General features: G+C 37.4%; 1 protein-coding gene and 1 long non-coding RNA gene across 5 annotated transcripts in view; one reads left to right on the top strand and one right to left on the bottom strand.

The window, feature by feature from the left end:
- Window positions 1–26,773, bottom strand: part of LOC116051473 — an 87,656-nt gene that overhangs the window by 40,591 nt on the left and 20,292 nt on the right. Inside the window, exons 3-5 of one of the 2 annotated variants that reach the window (XR_004897736.1) lie at window positions 22,217–22,271; window positions 19,362–19,564; window positions 18,786–18,866 (exon numbers count right to left, since the gene is read on the bottom strand). This is a non-coding gene — a long non-coding RNA (uncharacterized LOC116051473). The remainder of the gene's footprint in view (window positions 1–18,785; window positions 18,867–19,361; window positions 19,565–22,216; window positions 22,272–26,773) is intronic. The other variant, XR_004897735.1, reaches the window with a different exon arrangement.
- On the top strand, window positions 1,310–23,977 carry igfn1.4 (immunoglobulin like and fibronectin type III domain containing 1, tandem duplicate 4). Of its 3 annotated transcripts, XM_036002583.1 has the most exons (24): window positions 1,310–1,528; window positions 6,812–6,902; window positions 8,919–8,945; window positions 9,392–9,514; window positions 9,966–10,105; window positions 11,653–11,752; window positions 11,994–12,075; window positions 12,164–12,356; window positions 12,527–12,640; window positions 13,487–13,655; window positions 13,833–14,105; window positions 14,303–14,536; window positions 14,829–14,888; window positions 18,773–18,888; window positions 19,125–19,266; window positions 19,356–19,649; window positions 19,786–20,088; window positions 20,434–20,613; window positions 20,715–20,843; window positions 20,950–21,029; window positions 21,236–21,428; window positions 22,002–22,298; window positions 23,259–23,585; window positions 23,679–23,977. In XM_036002583.1, the coding sequence occupies exons 2-24, from the start codon at window positions 6,857–6,859 to the stop codon at window positions 23,681–23,683; spliced, it is 3,627 nt and encodes a 1,208-aa protein (XP_035858476.1). In that variant the 5' UTR covers window positions 1,310–1,528; window positions 6,812–6,856; the 3' UTR covers window positions 23,684–23,977. The 3 variants fall into 3 exon arrangements, with proteins under 3 accessions (XP_035858476.1, XP_031157784.1, XP_035858478.1); XM_031301924.2 differs by lacking the exon at window positions 8,919–8,945; XM_036002585.1 differs by lacking the exon at window positions 13,833–14,105.

Raw genomic sequence — 26,773 nt, 5'->3', positions numbered from 1 at the left:
GCCCGCACCCGCAAAACTCTGAGAATTTATGTCCGCACAATAATAGAGATGCATTGATGTTATGTCTTCTCCCGTCCCGCATGAGAAAACACGTCATTTTATAGGTTAATAGGGAGAAGATGAAGGCAAAGAAGGCAGGTGCTTGCTGCTGTTAGACGGGGAGGAAAGAGCAGAAGGAGAGGGAGAGAGGGGGAGGAAGGAGCCGAGGATGAGGGTGGACGGAGCCTTGGCTCGGAGCTCCCCCGTCCTGGGAGGCTCAGACACGCTGGTGTCTACTCATAGATGGCCTATACAGTATATACTCAGTCAGTATATATGTATATCTATGGTTTCTGCTGGCATGGGGGGGTTCCAGGCTACATCCCGATCCCGCAGTGTTTTTTTTAGCCGCCTGCTCCCGCCCGCAGCAAAGTTAAAACCGCCCGCTCCCGCGAGATTTGCGTTGGGTCCCGCGGGACCCAATCCCAATGCAGCCCTCTAGTGTGATGTTTTAGTGTTCATTTTCCTCCATTCAGTATAATGCAGACAGTTAGGCTGGTCTTTTTTAGAATACCTTAGGAAAATATATGAGAAAGCCTTTTGCTGAGCCAATTTTTGACATTTAAATTAGTTTCAGATAAACCATGGTCCTTGTGCCTAATACTAACTCCCTAATACTGCCTTTATTACATAACAGATTGTTGTTGGCCATCGCCTAGAATAAGAGACAGTAGTTTCCTGCTTTGTTTTTAATGAAGGCTCAAAATGATTTTTTGTTTGTAGATTTAAGGACAGATTTGTTCACTGCCACTCCCAAGACAAGTCTGTGGCACACAATTTAGGAGATCACACTTCTTGAAGGACCCACACTGTTTTCATGTATTATAGTAACTGTTGCATGCAGAGACTTCTATATACCTCATTCAGGCCCCTAACCTCTAAGACACCAATAAACACATTGTATTTTTAGTTGATGTTAACAGGAGTCATTAGTGCATCTAAATATTTACATGTTTTGTACTCGTAATTTCATAAGAGTGTCATCACGAACATACTTGGCTGTCAACACACAGCTCTCGTTCTTACTTTCAGCTCCACAATCCAAGTGTGACAATACTGACTGACATAACTGACAAATAAACCAGCCAAAATAAAGACGAAATTCCTAGTTGCATGGGACTAGTATTACTAGTAGACCTCATGTGATTATAAAAACAAAGTAAACTCAACAGTAAAGGAGTACAGGAAAATGTATATCCTTCAGACCACTAATGAGGTAGCTCATGCATTTGTCAGCAGAAGCCAAAGCCATGGCCATCCCACCGTGAGGCTTGGCTTTCCCCCCTCCCACTAGCTGGAGGTTGTGATTTATGCCAAAAACAAAAAAGCAATCCCCTTTCTTGGCAGGGACCGTGTCTGACAACGTGGGAGCTTGTCACAGAGTCATTGGCATTCCACTAAGAATTTAACAGCTTAAAGACCAAGGAGGCAACACTCCAATATCATACTGGGAAGCAGCACCACTCAAAAGGATCACAGGAGTACTGAGGTAAGTTCATCATTCATCTTACATACAGCACCACTCTTAGATGGAGGTGTTGAGTATTTAGAGCTGGCTAAAGTCTTTAACACTGAACTAATCCTGTGGCAGATTTACTCTTATGTCCAAAGATAACACTGAGTTAATGTAGCTAACTGTGAAAAGTGTTTGCCAGTAAACACAACTGAGTAGGCCTAAGTGCTTTCATATGTACAGCACAGAACTTTTAGTTATTTTTAGTTTTCAATCATTCACATGATTGAAAAGCTTACATGTAGTAGAATGGCTTCCAGATTTTGCTGCCCGAATGGTTACTCAAATGTATACTTTAAAAAATGTTGTATTTCTGTGAGGTATAAACTCTGTGCAAAATTAAATCATTCTAAAATGACAGTTTAGAAATGCAAAAATGTGCTAATGTATACTTACACTAGCAACAGTAGCTTCTTACCACAGTTCAAATTAACTGATCCTAAATTTCCGTGGTCTCTTTTGTTGCAAGTTTGATGTTATTACTAATTATAATTCAATCTATACGTTCCGTCACACAGTTTGTTAGATAATTAACATTTAAGCTATTTAAAAACCATTAACGACATTACCTTTGACGACTTCATGGCTGTTTTTTCTCCGACAGCTTAAAAGAAATCGACTTTTTAGAAACATCCTTCTTTTATTAAACTCCAAGCACTCATTTTTATATTTACCACAACATTGCCCAGTTCCAGCTTCATACTGTTTCTCCAATCATTGAAAAAGATACCTTGCAAACCATACAATCTCTCTGTAACTGAGGCAAAAAGAGAGCTTGGTAATATCCCAAATTAAGTAAACCTGCCACTCTCAGCTGCAAATGCTTAGCATCAACGTCAACCCCGTAGATAGCCACAGGCCTTTTTAACATGCCCTTAGTAGTGTCTAGCTTTTAATCATTTTTATGATGCTCTCATGAGTCCCGTGCTGTATTTCAGCGCTGGTTACATAAGCAGCTGGTAGGTTAAAAGCAACATGGGCCACATGTAACCCATAAAAACAAACCCTTACACGAAGGAGGCTTTTCTTTGAGGACCATGTCCGAAGCCAGTCTTAAAACTAAAGAGCAGCTCAAAATGTTTGTTGAGCACAAAAAAAAATCATTTTCAACTTCTCACAATCAGCAATTAAGAGTGCAATGTTTGTTGAACAAAAATCGAGTTCAATAGCATGCAAATTGTAGTCATGTGAAGTGCTTATCATATTTACTAGGGGCGTCATGATTCGATTTGACTTTCGATTTTAAACTTGAGATTTGATTCGATTTTCAATTGAAACATTTTTCTTTTTTCGCAAATGACGGATATGCCATTGTTAGACTATGGAGTCTTGATACGTAAAGATCAACAGATCACTGGTTTAATGTCCTGACAACTGTCATTTACATTTTGAAATTCTTCTTTAAAAAGATAGACTACGTGGTATCAGGTGTGATACAACCGCCATATTTTTTTGGGAATGTACTGTATTACACTAAGTCCATTTAAATTGTAATAGTACTAAAAAGTACTGAGAGAATCGCCGATCCTGCTTTTCATTTTCGATTTAGAATCGAAATCGTGACACCCAGTTACAGCATTTTTAGCGCAACACTTTTTCTGTTACCATGTACAGTAACACTTTAAAAAGTGAAATTATTTAGACACTGATTAAGTCGCTGTATTGACAAAGTTAGGTGCAAATTGAATACTATGACATGTCAAGAGTTGGGTTGTAATAAAGATCAATTATATATATATATATATATATATATATATATATATATATATATATATATATATATATATATATCAATCCAGTTATGTAACCACATAACGACTCACCATTAGGACTCACTCGTAATGTCAACAGTGATTTACAAGCATATTAAGATGTTTGAGATGGGATGTTCACAGTTTTATGTGGCATGTGACATATCATATGACAATCCAGTTTTCTCATCTTCCAACAGCCATGGTTCTTCGACGCCCAAGAATATCACGCGCCTATACTGGGTGGTGTTAGATGTGTACAAATATTATACATGAGAGGTCAAGCATGTCAGGAATAAAAGTTCAATGTGTCTACTTATTAACACTGTGGCAACAGTGTCAACAGTTTTCTGGAACATGAATTCATGCAAAAAATAAAATGTCATGTGATTGTTTTTTTCAGGGTTTTTTTATTTTAACAGTATTAGTCAATAAAAGGCCAATTTATCATAAACCTGTTGCTCCTTATTCAATTAACTGACCTTATTTTGGTTGAACTTAATTATTCAGTATTAAGTTCGGAAATAACACTTGCAGGTACCTCATGGCAAGAGCTCTAAAGGCAGTGCAGTCAGTAGGTCAGTTGGTCATATAGCTACTCAGTTAGCCTGTGATAGTGTGTGTGATCAGAAGGGCTGTTAGTCTAACTGGTCTTGAGACAAGGGAAATGACAGCTAAGAGCTACAAAGTTCAGACAGCATCAGCAATATTTAGTTTTAGGAAACTAATTTCCCCAATCAATGTCTCACATTAACTCTCAGCAATGCACCTGGACTCAGCCTGTAATGGTATTGTTTTAATCAACTTTCAAACAAATAGTTACAAATATACAGTATGTCTGTGTGTGGTGCTTATGTTAACGGTGGGTGCAGATTAAAATCAATATTTGGGAACATGAGCATTTCTCCACCAAAGCTATATACCAAAGACCAAACAAAGGTCACAGGGAACACCAGGAAAGGTTTGCAGCTGTACCAAAAACATACTGAAGCTCCAGGCAATGATCTGCCTGTTGTCACAGACACCTTTATTACAAAACGAACATTTTAACACACTGTGATTAAGATGAGTCATGCAATGGAATATGGCTTGGAAAAGATGAGATTTCATGAAATATAATGCTGCTAAAGTTTTTCTCTCTCAATTACCTGGTTTTGGGGGTCTACTAAATTTGATTGACTAACTTAACATAATTGCCTTTTAAGTTACACAAATGGCTATGCAATGTTGGCAAACTTGGAAATGATACATGTAAGAGCAGCATAACAAATGTATCATTTTGTTGACTAATATTTACTCTCATATCAGTAAATATTACAGGATTACAGTGAAGTGGATTATGAAGTCAAAGTATTGGAATGAGCTCATGAAGGCAACACTTTATGATCTCTCTAAGTGATGAAATACATAACTACTAACTTTAAGTCAAATATTGTACTGTAACTTTATAAATCTTTATTAGATATTGATGACAATAACAGATGTTACTTGCATTGGTGTAATTGTGTCTTACACAGTTAATTTAAAAACTCCTAAATTCATAGTGCAGGAAGCAAAATTGGAGAGCGAAATGTTTTTTTTTGGAAGTCTTATGCACCTTAGTCATGTGAAGTTAAAGCAACTACAAGGAACTTTCATTTTGTGTTGATTTTGGCGGCCCCTGTGGACAGTAGTGCTAGTGTTTTCATGAGCACTTCTGCTTCATGTTGATCTGGCTTGCATATGCATTTTTTGGGAGCGAGTAAATAAAAAACACAATTTATTTTTAATTCTATTTTTAACACCTGTTTGCAGGATGATTAGTGATTAGGTTATGTAGCTATTTGTGGTTATGTAAGATTAGTAACAGTAATATGACGAAGGTGAAACAAAGTCAACTTTGTTTTAGCCACAATGGTAAATTAATATATTGATGTAAAACCACCTCTTCCAATGTATTTCATAAATAAAATACCTGTCTAGAAGGAAGAGGGCCAATTCAGGATTGGTTTTGAACCCTTTAAATCCTGCATTTTTTCTCAATGTGTTGAATGACCAAGGCCAAGGTTGACTCATGTTTTAGCCTGTAGTCTATCACTGTCCCTTTGAACTGTTTTTTTTGTTGTTATTCGGTCAATTCTTTTCTCTCTTTGCTGATCCTGTCCCAGAATCAGCCATAACCCCAAAATTAAACGTCAAAAATACAATTCTCGAAGGAAAAAATCTCCTCCTGACTATTATATGTATTACTTACTGCGAAAGTTTGTCTGGGAAATGTAAACAAAGGCTCTTCGGTTGGCGTGCCCTAGCCAATGTTTTCACTGATGGCCTTCTTTGCTAATGTAGGTCATATACAGTAGAGCCATCCGTATTAAATTGAGACTTTCATAACCAGTAAATACCCCTTGTAGCTGCTTTGATATATATTTTATATGCCTATGATATAGTTGGCTTTCTAAACAAATATTAACATGTCTGGAAATCTCCTTAAGCTCCAGCAAAGCTGACTCCATTACAAGTGATGTTCCATCAGGCTATTTTTGCAAAGTGATATATGTCATCCTAAGTTTATCAACCATGTGGGTAATCAAAGCTTGCTATGTATGTACTAGTAGAGATCCCTGCTGTGACTGGATCTGACAGATCATAAAATAAAAATATTATTTTAATTAGCATGAAATCATTTGAACATCACGTCTGCATGCTGCATCTTAAAGTGACAACATAAACCCTTGAATAATATAAGTTAATGCCTCGTAAGAAATTACATCATGAGGTTGATGAAATTCTACACTCCAGTTCTAATGTTAAGAGGATTTTAATTTTGTGGACTGTGAGAACACTCAGCATACAGCAAGCAGCTGCATGGTGTGCAGCCACAGATGATCATGTTTGGAATATTTTACTGTATGCTGAGAGTCTCCAGTTGAATCATGGCTAAAAGTAATGTTTGCCAAAGTTTTTTTCAAACAAAAAACATTTTTGACGGTTGCTAGCCAAATAGATTTTACTTGTGTTTCATTTTGTAATGTACGTGCCTGTTTTTGGAGAAGCTGTACCTTTCTTATATCTTTCTTATTCTTATAGAGTCCCTCCAGGAATGTGTGATTATTCAAATCACAACAATTAACACAATTTTAATAATCCTAGCTTTACCCAAGGTGGTTTACCATTTTTCTATTATCTTCACAATATCTCAACATACATGGAGGAGAGTACATTTGCAAATTCAGCCACTACATTAAATGATCCAATAAAGAATCAGTGTAGGTCAAATCCAATCACACCTCACAAAGTCTTAAGTTGTTCAATGTCAAAGGAACTTTCTTGCCATCAGTTGAGGCTTTCAGGCAAGGCTTCTTCTGCCTTAACTGAATCTTTAAACAAATAACATTTCTTTCAATGATACTAGGGCAAAAAAACACTTGGAAGCTACCAGTGAATCATTCATTGTTTTCAGAAAAAATAAGCAAATAATTCTGCAGAGCCATAAATACTGTACTTAAATACCTTCCATTATCTATTGCAGTTGGGAAAATCTTGCTGAATCCATCCAGGAATCAAAGGACTCAAGATGTTTAGAAAATCAAAAGTGACGGAGGGGACAGCCACTGGCCAAGGTATGCACTGAAGTGTGATCTCATTTTCTACAGGAGGAATGTCCAATATCAAGTTTACTTTTGTTCATTTCCCTCCAAACTCTGAAGATAAATTAGAGACAAAGAGGTGACAAAGCAGTTTCAATAAGTTTGATCTCTTGACAGACTCTGACAAGATGACACATTTTCAGATCAGAGTCTTGAATTAAAACAGAATTGATAGAATGAGGTTGGCAAGGATATCTATTTGTGGATACATTTTAAGCAAATTGTGACTCTATCTATGAACTGTTTGACTTACGTGTGTATTTCTAATATATTTATAACTTGCTATTTAGACTTCAGCTGCCTTCCCTTGTGATACTACTTAAATCAGGCTGACCTTTTTCAGAAAGTTCAAGGCTGCAATTTGTCCATTAGCAACCATATTTAGACTTTACAAGGTACATGGTCTACTAAAGGCCAACAGGAGCACATAAAGTAGGTACATTGCAGAGTGATTATAACACTGTACACTGAGGAGCAGAGGAACTTAAGAGGGTTAACGCTCCAGTGCACCTGAAAATGAGAATCTGATATTTTCCATATGTGTCGTTTTGCATTGATAAGTTATAGTACACTTATCTCATTGCATACTGCTGCATCCTGACATGGACAGATGCTTAAAACATTACAGTACCTGTACTGCACCAAATGCTACTCTACAGTATTTTTTTTTCTTCTATTTCCTGTCCCTCATTTTTATTATTAAAGGTGCAATAAGTAATACTGACAGCTAGTGTTTAAAATAGTTACTGCAGTACAAATTCAAAATACTGGAGAGAGTCGTCTCCCCCGCCCCCTCCTCCCCAAACTCGAAGTCCATGGAGGTTGCCAGGCTGAGACCGCAGCATCCATAGTCTCATTTTGCCAGACCCTCCTCCAAAGAGCGCTGAAGGAGCATTCACAACAATGTTGCAAGACGCTTGTCTCACATAGCCAGACATTACTTCACAGCACAGCTGAGTAGCTAACGTTAGATGCTGGCTATATTGACAGACATAGAAGCCCGTGCTCATGTGGAGCTCTGTACCCAAACTGACAGACACACTATTTTGGCTTAGAATTGCGGTAAGAACCACTAAAAACACAACAACCTCGCCGTCCTCTCCACCCGACGGACAAACACACTTCCTAGGCTTAAAATTACGGTAGGAACCGTTAAAAATAACACTACCTTGCCGTCCTCTCCACCCGACTGAACACACTTTATTGGCTTAGAATTACGGCAACAATCGCTAAACACACTGCAAACTCACGGCCCTCTCTTCCCGATTTACAGCCCCCCCTCTCTTGGCTTAAAATAACTCAGTTGTCGCTACGGCCGCTGAACAGGCTACACGTTGTAAACAGCCGTGGCCCTCTTGCCTGCTCCTCTGGTAATGTTAGCAGGGTTTGCATGGCTGACTGTGTCTCAATTTGTTTTTGCGAGTAACCAACTCGGGTACTCTCAGGTAGCTAAATAATTCAATGTGAGTACACGAATGTTGAAATTACATAAAATGCCTGTCCCTTGTAGCTGTGATAAACATCTTAATATTTACCCGGGGTTTGTTACGTCTCTGGTCACGCACTGTTAGAAATATGCCGTTTTTTTTAGGACGGGTAGAATCTATCTCCGTTGCTCCTGTTCGTTTGTTTGCTGCTTTCATGGCTGTACTAACGTTACAGCTGTAGCACGCTGGGTTTACATTTTTACAGGTTACAGGTATATCTGGCAACCCGGCCTGGCTGTCAAACTGGGCAGTTGATAACAACACAGGCCAAAACACAGACAGAAATTCCGTCACGGAACAGAAATTTCAAAAGGAGAAAATACTGGTATTAGCATTGTTGTCAGAAAAAATAGTATTTTAACTTAGCATGTTTCCTTAATATCTGATGATGCATTGGGGTCATCTTTTGATTTATTTCAGTAAATATATTACATATTGAACCTTTAAGTCTAATCCATAATTCAAATGTTTATACCATGCTGACATGTGTGTTCCTTATCAGATCCTGATGCAGAGAATGGTAAAGAAGGTAGGCTTAGCAGACAGCAGAGAAGCCGTCATCAGTTATATTTTCCCCCCAGTGACTGCTCACAAAGGCATGGAGAACTGATATGCAATGGGTGTATTAATATACTGTATGAGCGTACACATATTTTGTGCGTAGATATGTAGGTGCATCACTACATATCTGTTCTCAGGTTGAATTTAAGGCATGGATTCCGAAGAAGAAAGGTTAACAGGATAAAGTAATTGAAATGTAAATATATTGAACAAGAGAGCCTTCTACAATTATAAGTAACTTATAAAGTGAGTAACATTAAACATTCTAATACATTGTTATTAGAATGTGTTTCGGCATGGCTTATGAGGGTGATTTGATCACAAAACAGATTTTGAGGGGTTTGATATGATCATGGTTCTCTTTTGAAATGTCAAATGTGTCGTCACTGACATTTAATTTTCCAATGCCGACAGTGGGGATCAAGAAAAAATCTAGGGTCCCCGGGGTGATGATTACACAGTTTATCGAGACGCTGCCAGAGGGAAAGAGCCATCCAGACTTCACCCGCAAGCCAATTGCTTTGACCATCCAAGAGGGTAAGATTGATAGCATAAGAATCATTTTAAACATTAATATCACTAAATATTCCAAGGTGGAATTTCCATGATTCTGCATAATGGATCCATGACTTTTGTGCAATAAGCCAGTAGGAGCAGAGTCCTGCCATTCAACACCCAGACTCCTGTGACAGTCAGATCAAATTAAACACATACTGACTTTAATTTAAAACCAGGAATAATCAAAAATCAATGTTGGTATCATTTTGTAAAAGACAAATTTTCCACGGTTTGCATTAGCAATGTACATAACTGATGTTATTCAAGCATCATGAATTTTACAGTATGTCATTAGAGTAAACATTACATTCAATAATCATACAAAATAACAGAAATATTTAAATAAATATATTTATTTGGAAACTACTATACTGTTTCCAATAAAAAGAATATGAGGTGACCTTGACTGTCTTTTGGGTTTTTTTTACAGGCAAATTTGCTTTTTTCAAAGCAATTGTCACTGGAGACCCACAGCCAACTGTAACATGGAGCAGAAATAATGGAGATGTGTCTGATACGTCAAGATATCAGACCAAATATGATCCCAATTCCAATGAGCATACATTTGAGGCAAGTGATGCAAGCTACCAAATCGCAGTGATACTATAGCAACATGCTGATGTGTAAAGGAGCGGTAAAAATAGCACAGGGAAAAATAGACAGAGAAAGAAAGATGAAAAAAGGAGAAGCTATTTGATGGGATCAATGCCATCCAGTCTTCTGTCCCATCAGATTGCTCAGCCACTTACGTTTTCTACAATAAGGGGATTTCACTCATCCTGAGAGGAGCATGCTCAACACTCCAGTCAGTTTCATAAAATGGACTGGTCACTTCCACCGACATATCCTGTCAACTCACAGCTGTAAGAAATTGAAACTGTCAAATAAAAGGCATGTGGTTACACCTCAGGAGGCAATCTACCAATCAATCAGTGAGAACAGCCAACTGTTCTAGAGTATTTCAATCAAATTGGTCTGTCATGTGCAAGATGTCACAAACGGATATGGATCTTTATATCCCTATTCATTGCATACTGTATAGCAGTAATTCACAACCAGGATTACGAACCTAGTGGGAGCAGTTGCCAGGGGGTACAGGGAAAGATTGTGGAGTAGCTCAGCTAATTTGAAGAAAAAAAAAAAAATAGAAATTATGATTTGGAAAAAAAACTATAGTCACACTTAAAAATAAACACATGAATAGGATTGCTGGTGTTAGGCTTTCCTATTTGAAATAACCAATAAACTAGCTATATAAGGCCAACTACATAGGCAGCCCATCAACCTGAGTGAGTTCACCTGATAACCCGTAGCAAATGCATAAAAACTACTTAGGATTGGAATGTGAAGAATTAACAGGTAATGTTACTTGAGCTAATCAGATGGGGCTGAGTGGGTATATAAAACACTGAGGTTGTCAAAAGTATCAATACTACAATTAGGGCTGCACGATATCAGGGAAAATATGATATGCGATAACATTGATGAATAACGCAATAACAATATTACTTGCGATAAATAAACAAATATTATTTTATTTTATTTATTAGGATTTTTGGCTTTTCATACTACTCCCTACCGTATTCGTGCTGTGATCACGAAATATGCTTCCCATTGAAATGCATTACTTTACATTTTCATGCTTGCCACCACGAAAAAAACGAGAAAAACGTCCCTGTGAACATGAATCGATAGATTAAATAACGTGACCATTTCACGAACTGCCGTGAGACTGGGTTGCATAATCTCATTGTGCATTCAGCTGCACCTTGTAAACTCTAGAAACTCAAACTGTTGTTGTAAAGTACCCTTCTGCTATCTAAAAGTGACTTTTTCTGTACTAGCACTGTGTGCAGGTTTGTTTATACATTTTGTCTGCCAAAGACTTTTTTACCCTTTTTGCTGTGGTACTGAAAGAGGTATTGGGGTAAAAAAAAATGATTCTAGTATTCTATCAATGTTTGAAATTCTGATATTGTGATAACCTCATAAAACACAAGACAAAAAAGGTAAAAAAAAAAAAAAAAAAGGGAAACCACTGCTATACAATATAAAACTTATTGACAAGCAAACTACTTCACCCATTATATTTATTTAGTATGTCTTATATCTTCCAGATGCCAAATGTTAAGTCAGATCAAGCTGATACCTATAAATGCTTTGCCACAAATGAATATGGAAAAGCCATGGTCACAGTTGTTCTGAATGTGATTGAAGGTAAGAACTGTCTGCTTGCTATGGATATGACACATAATATCACGCAGATATATTTAATTGATCAAGCATTCTCCCAAATCTACTTCAAATTGAGTACACTTGGATACAAATTTGACATTTTACTACTTCACATCCTTGAGTGTATTTACACTCATTCCAGTACATATCACCCTGCAGTCCCTCTTGTATGTTGTTTATGTGATTGTACTAATAATGTGAGTACCCTCTTTTCTGCTTTCAGTTGGTTTTAAAAAGAACAAAGCCGAGAAACAAGTAGCTGAAGCCACCGATGGGAATTTTAAGACTGTACTAAAAAGAAAAAGGTGGGGTTGTCCTACATGTGTTGCAATCTTCTGTGTTCCAGAGATTGCTGTGGTTCTTCCACTAAATGATCCCTATATTAAATTACAGTAAGATCCGTCCAAAATCTGAGGAACCTGTAAGGAAAGAGGGTGAGATTGATCCTAAATTCTGGGAGCTCTTACTTAGTGCTGACAAGAAAGACTACGAGAGAATCTGTACAGAGTTTGGAGTGACTGACTTTCGCTGGATGTTAAAGAAACTTAATGAAATGAAGAAAGAAAGAGAAGAAGAACAAGCTCAGGTTTGTCATTTGTGATATAAATAAATATAAAAATAATAATGAGGTTTGAAGCTACTCAGATACATTTAAAAAAAAAGGCAATTCTGTAATTATTAATTAACTAGTAATTACAAAATAAGCTAAAGCTGCGTTCTGCTTGATATTTATTTCTTATTCTGTGTTTGTCCCAGTTCATCAAAAACCTGTCTAACCTGAAACCTATTGAGGTCAAAGCAGATGGTACTGCTTCCTTTGAGATTGAAATGGACCTTATTGAACCAAGCAGCTCCATATTCATATACAAGGTTAGTGTAAAAACAAAATGATAACTCGCCTAGCAGCCCTATGACATAATAGGTAAAGGAAGTTACCAAAGAAATAAACAGGAGTCATTCTCGAGGGACCCTGATTGTTAATTCATTAATTTAACTGCAATTAAAGTTTAAAGTTTATTAGTTGTTGTTTTTTATTACTTTAAAGATGCGTCACTATATCTTGCACTGGAGTCAGGGCTGGATGGACGGAGAGATGGACCAACATTATTGGGCCCATCTATTATTAGTATACAGTATATACTAGAGCTTATGGCTATGAGTTTGAAAATGTTTGATGAAGTCCTGCTATGATGCTTTTCATTTTGACTTAAAGGTGATCTAAGCGATGTCACGTTTTTTAGGCTACAATATTTTTTGTCACATGCAGCAAACATCTCCTCACTATCTGCGAGCTGTCTGTCCCCTGAACACACTGTAAAAAAACGCGGTCTCTGTAGACAGCCCAGGCTCCACAAACGGCAACCAAAACAAACTGCGCCAACCTGCACCATGAAACATAAACAGTGTTTCAGCCAATAACCGACAAGAAGGATTTGGGGGTGGTGGTTGGGGGGTTAGTGCGCAGATGGGAGGGGGAGGGGACGGGATGAGGAGGAGGAGGAGGAGGAGGAGGAGGAGGAGGAGGAGGAGGAGGAGGAGGGGAGAGCTAGCCTCCGTTTTGTTTGACAATACTTCGAACGTCAACAAGAAGTGACGTCATCCAACATCGCTTAGAGCCCCTTCAAATTAGTGTTGTGCTATTTTCTTGCAGCTATGTTTAGCAGGCACAATTTGAAGTATCCCAAAAGGAAATTACATTGTATATTTCCCCCACAGGATGGTGTAATGGTTCCATATACAAAAGAATTGGGAGAAAAAATGAAGCATAGCCTCAACCGAGTGGGGAAAAAGTATATTTTCAGTTTGAAGGACCTCATGCCTGATGATGCTGGACTGTACCAGTTGGATGTAGAGGATGTGAATATCTTTTCCACTGAATTTAAAAGTAAGTTTTACAATTGCACACAAAACACATTAGTATCCCTAATTAAAGCAATGGAAGACAATGTTTTTGATACTCAACACAAAATAGTCCTAATTAAAAAAATTTTTTTTATAATGATCATTCATGCAGATGTAACAAACAATTTTAATCTAAAATGCATTGCCTGTTATGTTTCAGTCCCTATGGTGGATTTCCTGGTGAAAATTCAGGAAGTGAAGGCAGTAGAGAGAGAAGATGCTGTTTTTGAGTGTGTCCTGTCAAATCCCTTCTCCAAGATTTTGTGGTTTGGCAAGAATTTGCCGCTGGAACAAAACGATAAATATGACATTGAGGTTTCAGAAGACAAGCTCATTCACAGGCTGGTGGTCAAAGACTGCATGATAGTAGACAAAGGAATTTATTCCTGCTGCGCAGGAATAAAATCTTGCAATGCATGGCTTGTCGTTGAAGGTAAGATTTTATATTTCACACAAAACATGATCAGATTCAGTAATAGTTAAGATAGTATTTTTAGATAGTTTGTAATAGAATAATAACAAAAAGAACAAGATGCCAGATACATATTACCAATTATTGCTTTCATGTCACAATACGGCATTTTTAGGTACACGCTCAAAGCAAATCTATTTTCTTTTTCTCCAATTCAGCTGATAAAGATGCAGGCAAGGGCAAAAAATCGGTAAGAAAAACAACAAGGGCAGGAGGATCTGGGATGGATCTGCAGAAGGTTGCCCAAGAGCAGCAAGGAAAATTAGAGAAACAGAGAGAGGAAAGAAAAGAACAGATTAAAGCTGCAGCAGCAGCTGCACCTCCACCTGAAACCCCTCCTGCTCCTGCACCCACGAAGGCTGAACCTAAGGCACCGAAAGACCCTGAGCCAAGTAAGAATGCCGACCACACACAACAAGGAAGCCATATTGAAAACTCCTGAATTTTAGTTTAGGCTAATACTAATCATCAAAATCAAAACTCATCATCAAAACTGTAATTTCTGACATGAAGCAACAGTATAGTTGGATTTCATTAAGTCCAAATAATTTCAGAAACTGCAATGGTTTGGGGGAAAGTTCACAATTTCAATAATGGGAACATTTGTTGTAACCATTTGCATATTATAGTTGCTGTGATCATTTGTTGCTATGGCAACCCCTAACTAGTTTTAATTGTTGATAGAAATCGAAAACGAACCAGCAGCAGTGGCGGATCCACCCACTGTGGAGGTAGTAAGCACTGGTAAGAAACATAAAAACATGTGGATCAAAAATGTTGTTTGTCCCTCCGCTGGGGTCACTGTAATGTTTTATTTTATGTTGTCAGCTCATTATGTGATTGTCTGCCTCTTCATGGTCAGGTTTTGCTTAATAGTATTTAGCTCATTTAGATGTACTGATACAATCAATATTCTTAGGATGGCTAAGCAGACAGGTTACCATGCTTCTACACAGCCATGTACTGTGGTCTGCACCTTGTAAATGTCACTTTTGTGTTTTAGTACTAGATAATCTTGTCCTGAAAAATGCTCATCGTTAATTGAGTATTGCAACATGGAAATTAATAAATGCAGATCATTTACACCTGTCCACAACTTACTTTCTAGAATGTCATCATATTTACTAATTAAGGAGCATCAACTGGTTAGTTACCAGTGGTGGTATTCAGATCCTTTACTTAAGTAAAAGTACAAATACCACACTGTAAAAATACATTGTTACAAGTAGAAGTCCTGCATTAAATTGTTACTTAAGTCAAAGTATGTAAGTATCATCAGGAAAATGCACTTAAAGTATTAAAAGTAAAAGTACTCAATGCAGAAAAATCCTCACATTTTAGAAACTGGAAACGATCAAAACAGTTCTGTCAATCAACCAAGTGTTTAATCGACTCAATTTCAGCTGCAATTGTAGACCTATATATTTTGGGTAGTTTAATTCATAATAAAACATATTTTATTAACTACATGTGTTTTGTGTGCAAAAATCTTAATTTGTAAAGTAACTAAAGCCATCAGATTAATGTAGTGGAGTAAAAAGCACAATATTTATCTCTAAAATGTAGCGGAGTCAAAGTAGAAAGTGGCATGAAAAGAAAAGACTCAAGTAAAGTACAAGTACCTCACATTTGTACTTAAGTACAGTACTTGAATAAATGTACTTAGTTGCATTCAACCACTGTTAGGTACAAAGAAATCTAGGCACCATACCAGTGCCTCTGCATGTCTTAGCCCATTTTATACATATCAAACTATTTTTTTGCATGCTGTAGCTTTAAAGATTTTTATGATTGTGTTCATACCTTTAAAAAAGCAGACACTCAATTTCACTGCCATATGGAAATCATCGTGCAGAGATTTGAAACATGCCTGTGTTAGCTGATCCGTCTCAGTATTATGTCTGGTATTATGTTAATGCTAGTATAGCTTTAGTGTCTTTGTACTAACTGGTTGGAACAGTTAATAATACAGACATGATCTTTACATGTATTAACTTTCTAAATTAAGTTCTCTGCTACACATAAAACTAGGGATGCACCGATGCCAGTATCGGGTATCGGTCTGATGCTGTGCGCATGTACTCATACTTGTAGTCATAAAAATACTCCGATACTACCACACTCGATACCACCTCATAGCAATGTGACAATAACTTTTCCGTCAAGCAGGTATAGGGGACGGAAGAGGAGCAATGCCAGCCGCTTGGAGATTTTTAGCTGTAAAAAAAAATAACTACACTCATGATTGCACTTGACGACCAGCCATTGTCAGTCGTTAATAATACTGGGTTTCGACGTCTTTTCAGTGTACTGGAGCCGAGAGATTCCCAGCCGTCACCACATCACAGAAACCATGTTTCCAAAGCTGTTTTGTGAAAAAGCACATCAGCAGCCTGTTGCCCGTAAACTCCACCACTGATATTTGGAGTAGCGGTGTTAGCCCAATGTCTCTTATCAGCTTAACGGGCATAAAAATGAAGGAAACGATATTTCAATCTGCTCTGTCTGCATGTGGTTTCTACACAGCGCTGTTTTAACAACCACAGTGCTACTCTGTAAAAAGCAATTTGTTTTTCACAAACAGGCTGAAACGAAAGCTCTCGTTGTGTAGTCTAACTGTTTTAACTGTTATAGTTATCCACAAGTCTTTAAATTTGGACAAAATCTTGTGAATTTGAGCTGGCGCAAACAAACCATCATCTCCGCTGGTTCAGTAAATCCACATGGGTACTTAATATGCACGTGAATGACGTCATCAGACTTTGCGTTCTTCATTCTTTCTAAAGTTCACTCAGTATTTTGATATTAGGAATTATATGATTTATTTTATTGACACTAGCCCGGGGAAATGTCCTGGCCCAGGCACTGCGCTTTGAATAGAAAAAAGGCATGGTACTTTGAAAATACTGCTTTGTTCTAATTGACAACAATATCAGAGAAGGCCAAAATCATCTGTGTCTGAAAACACCCTCGGACCCCAGAGGGATCATTAAGTACTCGTATCAGTACTCGGTATCGGCATGTACCCAGATGTAAGTACTTGTACTTAATCTTAAAAAAAAGTGGTATAAAAAAATATAACTAGCCAATGTAGCCTCACACACAACACTCATCATTTTAAATAATGAGTGGAGGTGATTCTACTTAATTTTCATTCATCTCTGTATGTTTAAAACTGACAATATTATTGGACTTCAAAGTTGCATGATTCTGGAAGCAATTATAAAGGCTTGAACGTTAGCAGTTGGCAGCTAAAACACCTAGGAGAGCATTAAGAAGTATTTAAGTTTTCATTAAAAGAAAACTTTCAAATGCAAATTTACAATGGAGAAAACATAGGCTCCATTCACTTCACAACTCTATGGCCATATGTAAGTAGGAAAAAACACACTCTAAACACTATGGCTTGCCGCTTGCTTTGGAAAATGGTCAGGAGTAAAGTTAGTGTACCTGATTTACAGAAAATGCAGTAACGCATTCCAAAGACTATAACCCTTTATAAGAAAAAGTTTCACAAGTCATCAAATTCATTAATGCAGATTAACAGGTACAAATCTAAAATGTTTTATTAAAATGTTTTCATACGGTCTGTGATCGCTGATAGGTCATTCAGACAAAACATCAACAGCACCAGCTGGAGACTCAGAAAGCGGTAAGAGAGACAACAGCGGAGCATATTAAATTAAGGAAGTAATTTACTAAATCAAGTTTAAATGACTTACTGTTGTTATTGCTGTTAGGCCACTCAGCTGAGCAAGCCGCTGGCGATGAAAGGCTTGATCCACCACTTGCCGATGCAGGAGGCGGTATGCCACATATTGAATATTGAAAGTACAATAGTAACACATATTAAAAGACTAATAATAATGAAAGAAAATTGCATTATTAACACAATAGTTTTAAAATGAACAAATCTATATCTAATCAAATTACTTATTCACTAAAAATGAAAATGTAAATTGACCATAGCTTCCCAAAAGTAAAATGCTAATTCATAAATGAGATTTGAAATAATGACTTGCATGTGGAAACACCATTTTTAATATAATACTGATAAAAAGACCCACACTGTTCTAACTTGCTAATGTCTTCTTAGAAAGTCTTGTGAGCTCACTGGGTCTCTGGTAACAAGGTTTGGAAATATTTATGTTTGTTGCTTGTCATTGTGTTTGCTTTTGATGTCATCACTGTGCTTTGTAATGTGTGTTTATCATAAACTTTTTAACCAGATCAGACTTATCTGATTGTTGAACCGTGCACTATATTAGTTGTTGGAATGTGCACCACATTTATTTAAAAACAAATATAATAATTTAAGTTATGATTATACTCGTAATTCCTCACTTTTTACAGTGGTAGAATTCACACACTTTTCAAAGTATATAGTGACATTAGCCTTTTTCTTTATGGAAAGCACAACTATGAACATATACATAAGAAAACATTGATATTAATGAACCATTTACCTACTTCATCTCAACAAGCACATTAATGAGTAGAGATTAGAATTATATGTGTAGGTAATTGATTTATTCTTGTGTACTTTATCAAGCACACATAGTCCTAAACTGAAAGCTGCTGCACATATATTTGCAAAGTGAAAAGTAATATTGGTGTATGTTTCCCAGAGCCTGAAATTACCTGTGGACTCTCTGATGTTTATGCTCTTCGTGGAAATCCGGCTGAATTAGCGGTGAAGATGAGCATGGAATGCGACGGTACCTGGTTCAAAGACGGAGAGCAAGTAAGGCCCATGAATTAACATACATACTACATACTTACAATATGGACATTTTACAAATTGGAAATTCTCATTTAGAGTCAATTGTGAGTAAAGAAAGATTAAGAAAAGGACTCATTCCTACATTTTCAGCATTAGAAATTACGTAATGAAGTAGCAAATAGTCTTGTGTATTTGGATGGGATTTTTTTTTTAACATAACACAAACGGTTTAACGTTCTCCCTTTCACATTTGCTAGTTAACCTCGGGTGCTAGAATCCCCATAACCAAAGATGGAACCTCTCACAAGCTGACTATTCAAAGCTGCGGAGATGACGACTCTGGGCTTTATCGTTTTGTATCGGGGGATAATATTACACAAGGAAAGGTCACTGTTGGAGGTAAAATGTAAACCCCTCTTTGTAGAACATATATCAAATGCCACAACAGTCTCTGTGCAATAAACTGAATTACACTTTGTGTTTCATAGGCGTACCTGAATTTGACCCAGACGATCTTCACAAGTTCTCCAAACCTGTGATTGTAAGAGTGGGCCAGAACGCCGCTTTTAAGATGCCCTTTCCTCCTCAGGAGTCTTTGGTGGTCAGTTGGTTCAAGGACGGCACTGAGATCAAAGACGGCGGAGGAGTTAAAATCGTGACGGAGCCCAGTCACAGCCGGCTGCTGCTCAGAGACTGCCTGCGGACAGACACAGGGGAAATAAAGATCCAACTCAAAAACCCATTCGGAGTTGTGGAGGCTACATCTAAGCTTATAGTGCTTGGTACGAAAAATGAGATGAACTTTCTAGAATAAGTTTACCCCTACATTCACAGCCATGTTCAAACATAAACACAACTTTCACCTTACTAAGCATCACATTTATATTACATTTGTAATTGAACACGTTTTTGAAACAGATCGGCCAGGTCCACCGGAGGGTCCAGTGGAGACTGTTGAAACCACCTCTTCTATAATTGAGATTAAATGGAACCCTCCCAAAGACGACGGCGGCTCCGCTGTCACCAACTATATTATAGAACGGCAGCAGGTAGGACAGAGTCTGTGGACAAAACTTGGGGATGTCTCAGCTGACAAGACCTCCTTCAGAGACAGGAATGTGACTCATGGAAAGAAATACAACTACCGCATCTACGCAGAAAACCCTGAGGGCCTCAGTGACACCCTGGAGACAGCTGATAGCATTATGGCTGGCATAATGAGTGAGTGTAGAAAAAATAAGTCTCATTTAGCATTCCTCAGCAAATCCCATGTTAACTTCCCTCAGGTTGTGATAAATGAAAATGCCTCTGGATAGTTTTGTGATTGCTTCAAATCGTTTGTCACCGGAACCATTTAGTCACTGTAGAAAGTCCGCCTTTTATCATTGCTGTAATAAGTGCTCTATCTCCAAGAGGAATAGTTTGCAATATCCTGCAGTGATAATGTGTTGATGTCCTTGATTTAGTACATGTCTTAACAGTAATTACTTCTCAATTATTAATAATGAGATTACTTGATTAATTGTCATTATGCTTTTATCAATAACTTTGCTTGTCATTCCTTAGTACTCTCCGGTCCACCTGGTGCACCCACATTGGTAAGTGCCTCTAAGACCTGCATCAAGCTGACCTGGACCCCCCCAGAGGACGACAGAGGAGTACCGATCATTGGTTACCAATTGGAGAAACGAAAGAAGGACACAAATCAGTGGATTGCCCTGAATGCAGTGAATGAACCTATTGAGGGTTTGTCAAAACACACACACAAACACTATTGTTCTGATGTAAGGTAATTTGCTTCGTTGCATTATTACTATTTGTTACAATGTAATGCATATTATTTTCAGATGTGAACTATGCAGTTAAAGATGTCACTGAGGGAGCAGAGTATGAGTTCAGAGTTTCAGCAATCAATGAGTCAGGATCAGGAGACCCAAGCCCTCCCTCTGAAATGGTGTGTGCAAAGAATCCCAACAGTAAGTAGTTTACTTCCTTCGTGGTGCATATTAATCATTTAAATTTGTTATCTCGAGCAATGTTTGTTCCCTGTCTGCATTTCACGTTGTATGTGTTTTCTTCAAGTGAGACCTTGTTTTAAAGACCCAGAGGACTTCATTGTTGTCAGAGCAGGAAATTCTGTACGTGTCAAAATTTGCTATGAGGTATGAATAAGCCTAACATCTGGTATGTATATTGAGCCCTTCTTCCATGGTGTGATTCCTAAATCTTTTCAAGTCAGTTCCGCATTTCAGATTTTTTTCCCCCCATTCCAGCTATGTCATATTCTTGAGTGATGAGTTTACTACAGTGTGACATGACTGCATATGACTCACACTTTATCACATTTATCTGATATTGATATCTCTAGGCTGAACCTCCACCTCAGATCACTTGGCTGAAGGATGATGAGCCAATATCCCCATGGGTTAATGTCATCAACACAGAGGGAATGTCTCAGCTTGTTATTCCCTCATCAAAACGCTCAGATTCTGCCATTTACACTATCAAAGCCAAAAACTCTGTGGGTGAGGCCTCCTTTGACATTGAGGTTAGAGTCACAGGTAAGGCCAAATTATGAAAGCACAGAAAAGTTGTGATATTTTTGTACTGAAACTACTCTTGCCAATTATGTTGTGCTGATATTACCTGCATGTTAGTTTAACAATCCTAGGCTCTTTAAATGAAAAATGTATTTGTTGGAATTGAGGAATTAATTTAATTGCTTGCAGTGTGTTCCTCTGGCCAGAGAAGAATATCATTAATATAGATACTCGACAACATTATTTGGCTAATATTTAGCCAAGTAAACGCCAATGACACACACACACCAATGTCAAACCATAATTAACAGTGAACAACTTCTAAATGGAATGAGAACCATAATTCTTACTGTGTAACATGCAGTAATAGGATATGGTTAATGTATAACAGCTGTCAAATGCAAATGTAATCCTGACAAAGACCCACAGAGATGAAATGCCTCTCAAGTGTGGTAAGATTATAGAAGGTTTCAAAGCAGCTACACTACAGAAATGTATGCTCCCAAAAAAGGGGGAAAACAGGACAATTGTTGAGCAATGATTTTTTTTCCTCTCCTAGTAACATACTCTGCATCTTATCATATTTGTTGCTAGATGAACCCAAGACTCCAGGGCCAGTAGAGATTGAGCAAACAGTCCACGGCAAAGTGGTGATATCATGGGCTCCTTCTCCGGACCAGGAGCTCGACGATCGCCTGTACTATGTGGTGTCTCAACACGACTCCAACACCAGAGTGTGGAAGACTGTAGCGGACCGCCTCTTCACTAACACATACACAGCCAACAACATCCTTCCTGGAAGACAGTACCTTTTCCGGATCTACGCCAAGAATGATATGGGCCTCTCAGATCCATCTCAGTCACCTACATGGGGCATCAACAGTAACAGAGGTGGGTGATTATAGTTTTCCCAGTTCAGTTATATTTTTGATTATGCCATTACAGTAAACCAAACCTAAATAAATAAATATATACATAAATAAAGATGCCTATGAAATACATCCTGAAATAAATAAATTAAGATATATAAAAAATATATAAATATAAATATAAAATGAGGCAATATAGTTAAATAAATATATAAATAAATAGGTTTTTATTTAAAAAAATGTTTCTCAAATGAATAGGCCCTACTTGCATTTCCTAAATCTACATTAATTTATTTCAGGTGACTTTTATTTCATAATTGCACAATTTATTTATTTATATAAAAGCTCTAAGGATGGCAATGTCGGTTGGTCGATCGATCTGTGGGTTCGCCACTGTGGACCACAGTGAAATGTCATTACAAATATTGAATGGATAGATTGCCATGAATTTTGTACAGATAGTGATCGTCAAGTTGAGTCTTCTGGTCCCCAGAAGAATAACCCTTTTCATGGAAGTCAAGGTTTTCAATTATCCAGTGAAATATCCCCACATCTACCATACTATATAGATTGGTGCAACATATGGTACAGACATTAATGGTTCCTAGACATTGTATCCTGGTGACTTCGGTTGTACACACATTTTATTCTTGCACCATCATCAGGTCAACATTTGTATTTGTCCAATAGTTTGACTTATGACCAAATACCTTAAAAAATACTGACATTCCCATCAGCCTCAGCTTTACTTTTAACTTGTGACTACATGACCATAATGAAAACATTACGCCTGCTTAACATATACACGTTAGTATAGTCACTGTACACATATTGCTAGGTTAACATTAGTCTTGTTTTACATCTTTTTCTCCAACTCCAAAGTGCAATTACAATAATGAATCTTTGACATCTCAAATCTGCTAGGATTATCATGTGATTTAAATGATTTAAATCCTTTCTCTCTTTGATTTTTCCCATTAAGTTCCAATCACTTCACATGGAGTTAATTCATCAGATATCTGCTTTGAGAGGCCTCCATCCATCTTGGTCCCTCTGAAAGTCCACACACCGCCTAAAGGTTACCAACTCTACATGACATGTGCTGTCCGAGGATGCCCTATGCCCACTGTATCCTGGTACCTGAACGACATCTGCATCAACTCAGACAATAACTATTATATCACCAACTCATTTGGTGTGTGCTCCATGTTCATTCTTAGAGTCCGATCAAAAGACAGCGGTGACTATAAAGTTGTTGCAGTCAACCCTCTGGGAAAGGCAGAGTGTTCTACTAAACTTATTGTTAGAGGTAAGGTTTAACTTGGAGTTGGAATAGTTTCAGAATAACCCGTTTTAGTTTATTTGTTTACTGATTATTTTTCTCATCGCTTTTTCTCCACAGACTGAAACGGCATGGAGGCTTTACGCAGCTTTTCCTCTTACTGAGATATTCTGAACAATAAGGAGGTGGAATGTTTTGTTTTACTGCATATAAGTGCATTAAAGTGTAAAGTGCTGGTAAAACAGTCTAAAATGGTCTAAATACTAACTAATTTAATTTATTTGAAATGTGACTGATTTCCAATTGTTACCCTGTCATCAGAAATAACTATTTAGCACGAGTGAAGTGAAAAACCAGAGTACAAAGTAATTTGTCAAACTTAGTATTCTAGCAACTGCAATAAATTGACAAATTGATAATTGTGTGTAGCGGTTTTTTTTTGGGTCTTGTTTTGTCACTGAATTATGCTTTCATCAATAACTTTGCAAATATTCTTCACTAACTTCACTGAAAGAAACAAACTCAGTGGTCGTTGTTAAAGCAACAGATGTTTCCAGCATGTGTGTCCAATAGCACATGGCTCAAACATCTGAGCCTACATCATGCTCATCACAGTACCACATTAAGCCTATATGAACAGAGTGCACATTTTCATAGTATTTCCATATCCACCTGAACTCCCTAGTAAATTGCCATTACAAGATCCTTAGCTGCAAAACTTAAATTAGTCCTTTTTATATCTACAGACAAATAACCATTAAAGGGAAAGCTTTCAGGGAGACAACTATGTTTAACTGTTCGTATGCATAACTGAAAAGAAACATACTTACTGTACATGCAATCACATTGCGTACTATATTTTACAAGGCCCTTCTGACAAGGCCAATACGAATTAAGTCCATATTCTACATAATGTGACATCTATAAAAACATAAGATTGCTGCTGGATATAACGTTTAGACTAAACACATAGAGCCAGGATGTCTATTTTATCTGATGGCATTATACTCACTGATGAGAGTGAAATATTGCAGCATTTTCCTTTTCATATATTTAGTGCAGTTTTTTAATTTACTTGCTTAATACAGAGAGTGCTTACCTCATTTTCTCGGTCAGGTGACATTTGTGTTTATGCTCCCCTCGTGTCATTTTCATGCGGTTATGTCACAGTGTGTTTTACGAGGTCAAGGTGACTATTCAAACTGTCTGGATAAGACATGCTTGTTTGACCTCTGACAATGTAAACCCAAAAACCTCAGCGCGACGAGTCCATCACACCGTCACACCATGAGCAACCATCTTTTTATAATGCTACCACAGGTCCAGTGTGACTCACTGAATACCACATGTATGCTGTGAGAATTTCCGTTGATACTTTTGGAGGCTAATTGGAACAGCCAATTCATTCATATCAACCTGAGATTATTTTACCAAATAAAATGTCTCATGTTAATGTTTATTGGCCAATGAAATCCATAGTGGAGTGATACTATTACTAGAGACCTTGTGAAGCTGCCAGTCAAAAGCTTTTGGTTAGATGCATGTGGGAAATCACTGTATATGGCTATTGTGGATACATGAATCATAAAGCCTCAACCATCAACAACTAAGTAATATTAATCAATAATTTGTCAAAGTTTAAATGTGACAGAATGTGAATATTGTTATAATTATATAATGCACCTGGTGTTTTCATATTATCATTAATGGTGGAAAACTGTTGACTGAGATGTGTCCAATACCAGATTGAATGAACAGTCATAATGTATTTCCAGTGCGAACTGCAAAGTGATCGCTTTCATAGGGATGGGTAAGACGAACCTCCACCCTTTACCACTGTTGTAATATGGGTTTTTAGCAACTACATTTCACCCATGTATGGATTTCTATGCGCTCCAAACTTTTATCACCGAACAAAAAGGGGTGTCTCCTTTGAAAAATTGGACAGTCAAAAGAGTTCAAGCTGAAGACGGATAGCCGATTGTAGACGGCGAAGAACTAAAAGTAAGTCAGATTTATATTTTTTAACGGCAAATTTGGAAAACCTGTCTCGATATTTTGTATCAAAATAATTTACTGAGCAAAAGCAACAGCAGGATTTTACACGGTGTGATTGAAACCCTTGTGCAGGGCGGTTTCAGTCAACAAGAGGTACAAGGCAACTGTACGATTATTTGAATAAGGGACAACAGAAAGGCATTATTTGTTGAGAGAGGCCGATATTAGGACTTACAAACAGTAAACAGGGTAGCTATGTAGAACTGAATACTTTCTTCAGTTCTATAAATGTTTAATCTTTGACCCCGGTTTATTTTAAGACAAATAGTACTATAAGTGATTAGGTAGGTTTATAAATGTAATCATTTTCTGTACATCATATTATAAAGTTAAGTGCTAGGAAATATTTATAATTGATAAGCATTTGTTTATAGGCTGTCAAAACATTTGACTCTGCTGCTGCAAAAACTACTCATCCTGACAAAAAGATCAGATAACCATTTTTAAATACTTGCTATGACCTGTTGTTAGTGGCTGGTATGTTAGCATAGCCTCACTTACCTAGGCCATAACAACAAGAGCTTCCAGAATATGCTGTACTGTTCGTTCTGCCAAAGGGTTAGGAGTGGGTATCTACAAAAGCAAACCCTAAAACTTTTTTAAGCCATATTTCAGAACTAATGCAATGAAATCTGCAGGATTTTGATACCCTGTAAAATGAGAAAAAATAATGGACCTCTTGAGATTACCCTGTAATACTGATAGTAAAGATCTCAACCGTATGCCATATTTCAGTAAAGAATGTGACCTTACCAAATTGCTCCCCATGAATAACAAAGTACTGAGCAGACTATAATCAGTTTGCAGGATGTGTGCCATATTAAAGCATATATATATATATATATTTACTGGCTTATAGATGATCAAGGTCGGATATCCTTTTTTACATTTTTCAGTATTTCTCTTAAGGTCCTTGAAATTGAAGGGCCATGTGAAAAGCCTTTTGGCCATTATCTTGACATAAAGCCAACTTTAGTTGTAAAAAAAATCCTCTCGTCACTGAAGATGCTAAAAGAAAAATCAAAATACCATACACTAAGTGTGTTGGTCAATGCCATCCACTGGTACGTGACCTAAAGGTCTCGTGGGCGACAGTCAAAGTAGTCATCTCAAGTTTACTGCCTATATGCTGAGGACTTGGTTAAAACAAATTCTGT

The sequence above is a fragment of the Sander lucioperca genome, chromosome 6 (genome assembly GCF_008315115.2).
Source record: "Sander lucioperca isolate FBNREF2018 chromosome 6, SLUC_FBN_1.2, whole genome shotgun sequence".
Taxonomy (NCBI): domain Eukaryota; kingdom Metazoa; phylum Chordata; class Actinopteri; order Perciformes; family Percidae; genus Sander; species Sander lucioperca.
The sequence above is the reverse complement of the archived record's forward strand: the minus strand, read 5'-3'. Positions and strand labels throughout refer to the sequence as shown.

Excerpts from the sequence above, each read along its gene's own strand:
- igfn1.4 (XM_036002583.1), top strand. The coding sequence starts at position 6,857 with ATGTTTAGAAAATCAAAAGTGACGGAGGGGACAGCCACTGGCCAAG. Across the intron at positions 14,537-14,828 it reads ACCGAAAGACCCTGAGCCAA|AAATCGAAAACGAACCAGCA; the intron begins GTAAGAATGCCG and ends AATTGTTGATAG. Across the intron at positions 20,089-20,433 it reads CATTATGGCTGGCATAATGA|TACTCTCCGGTCCACCTGGT; the intron begins GTGAGTGTAGAA and ends GTCATTCCTTAG.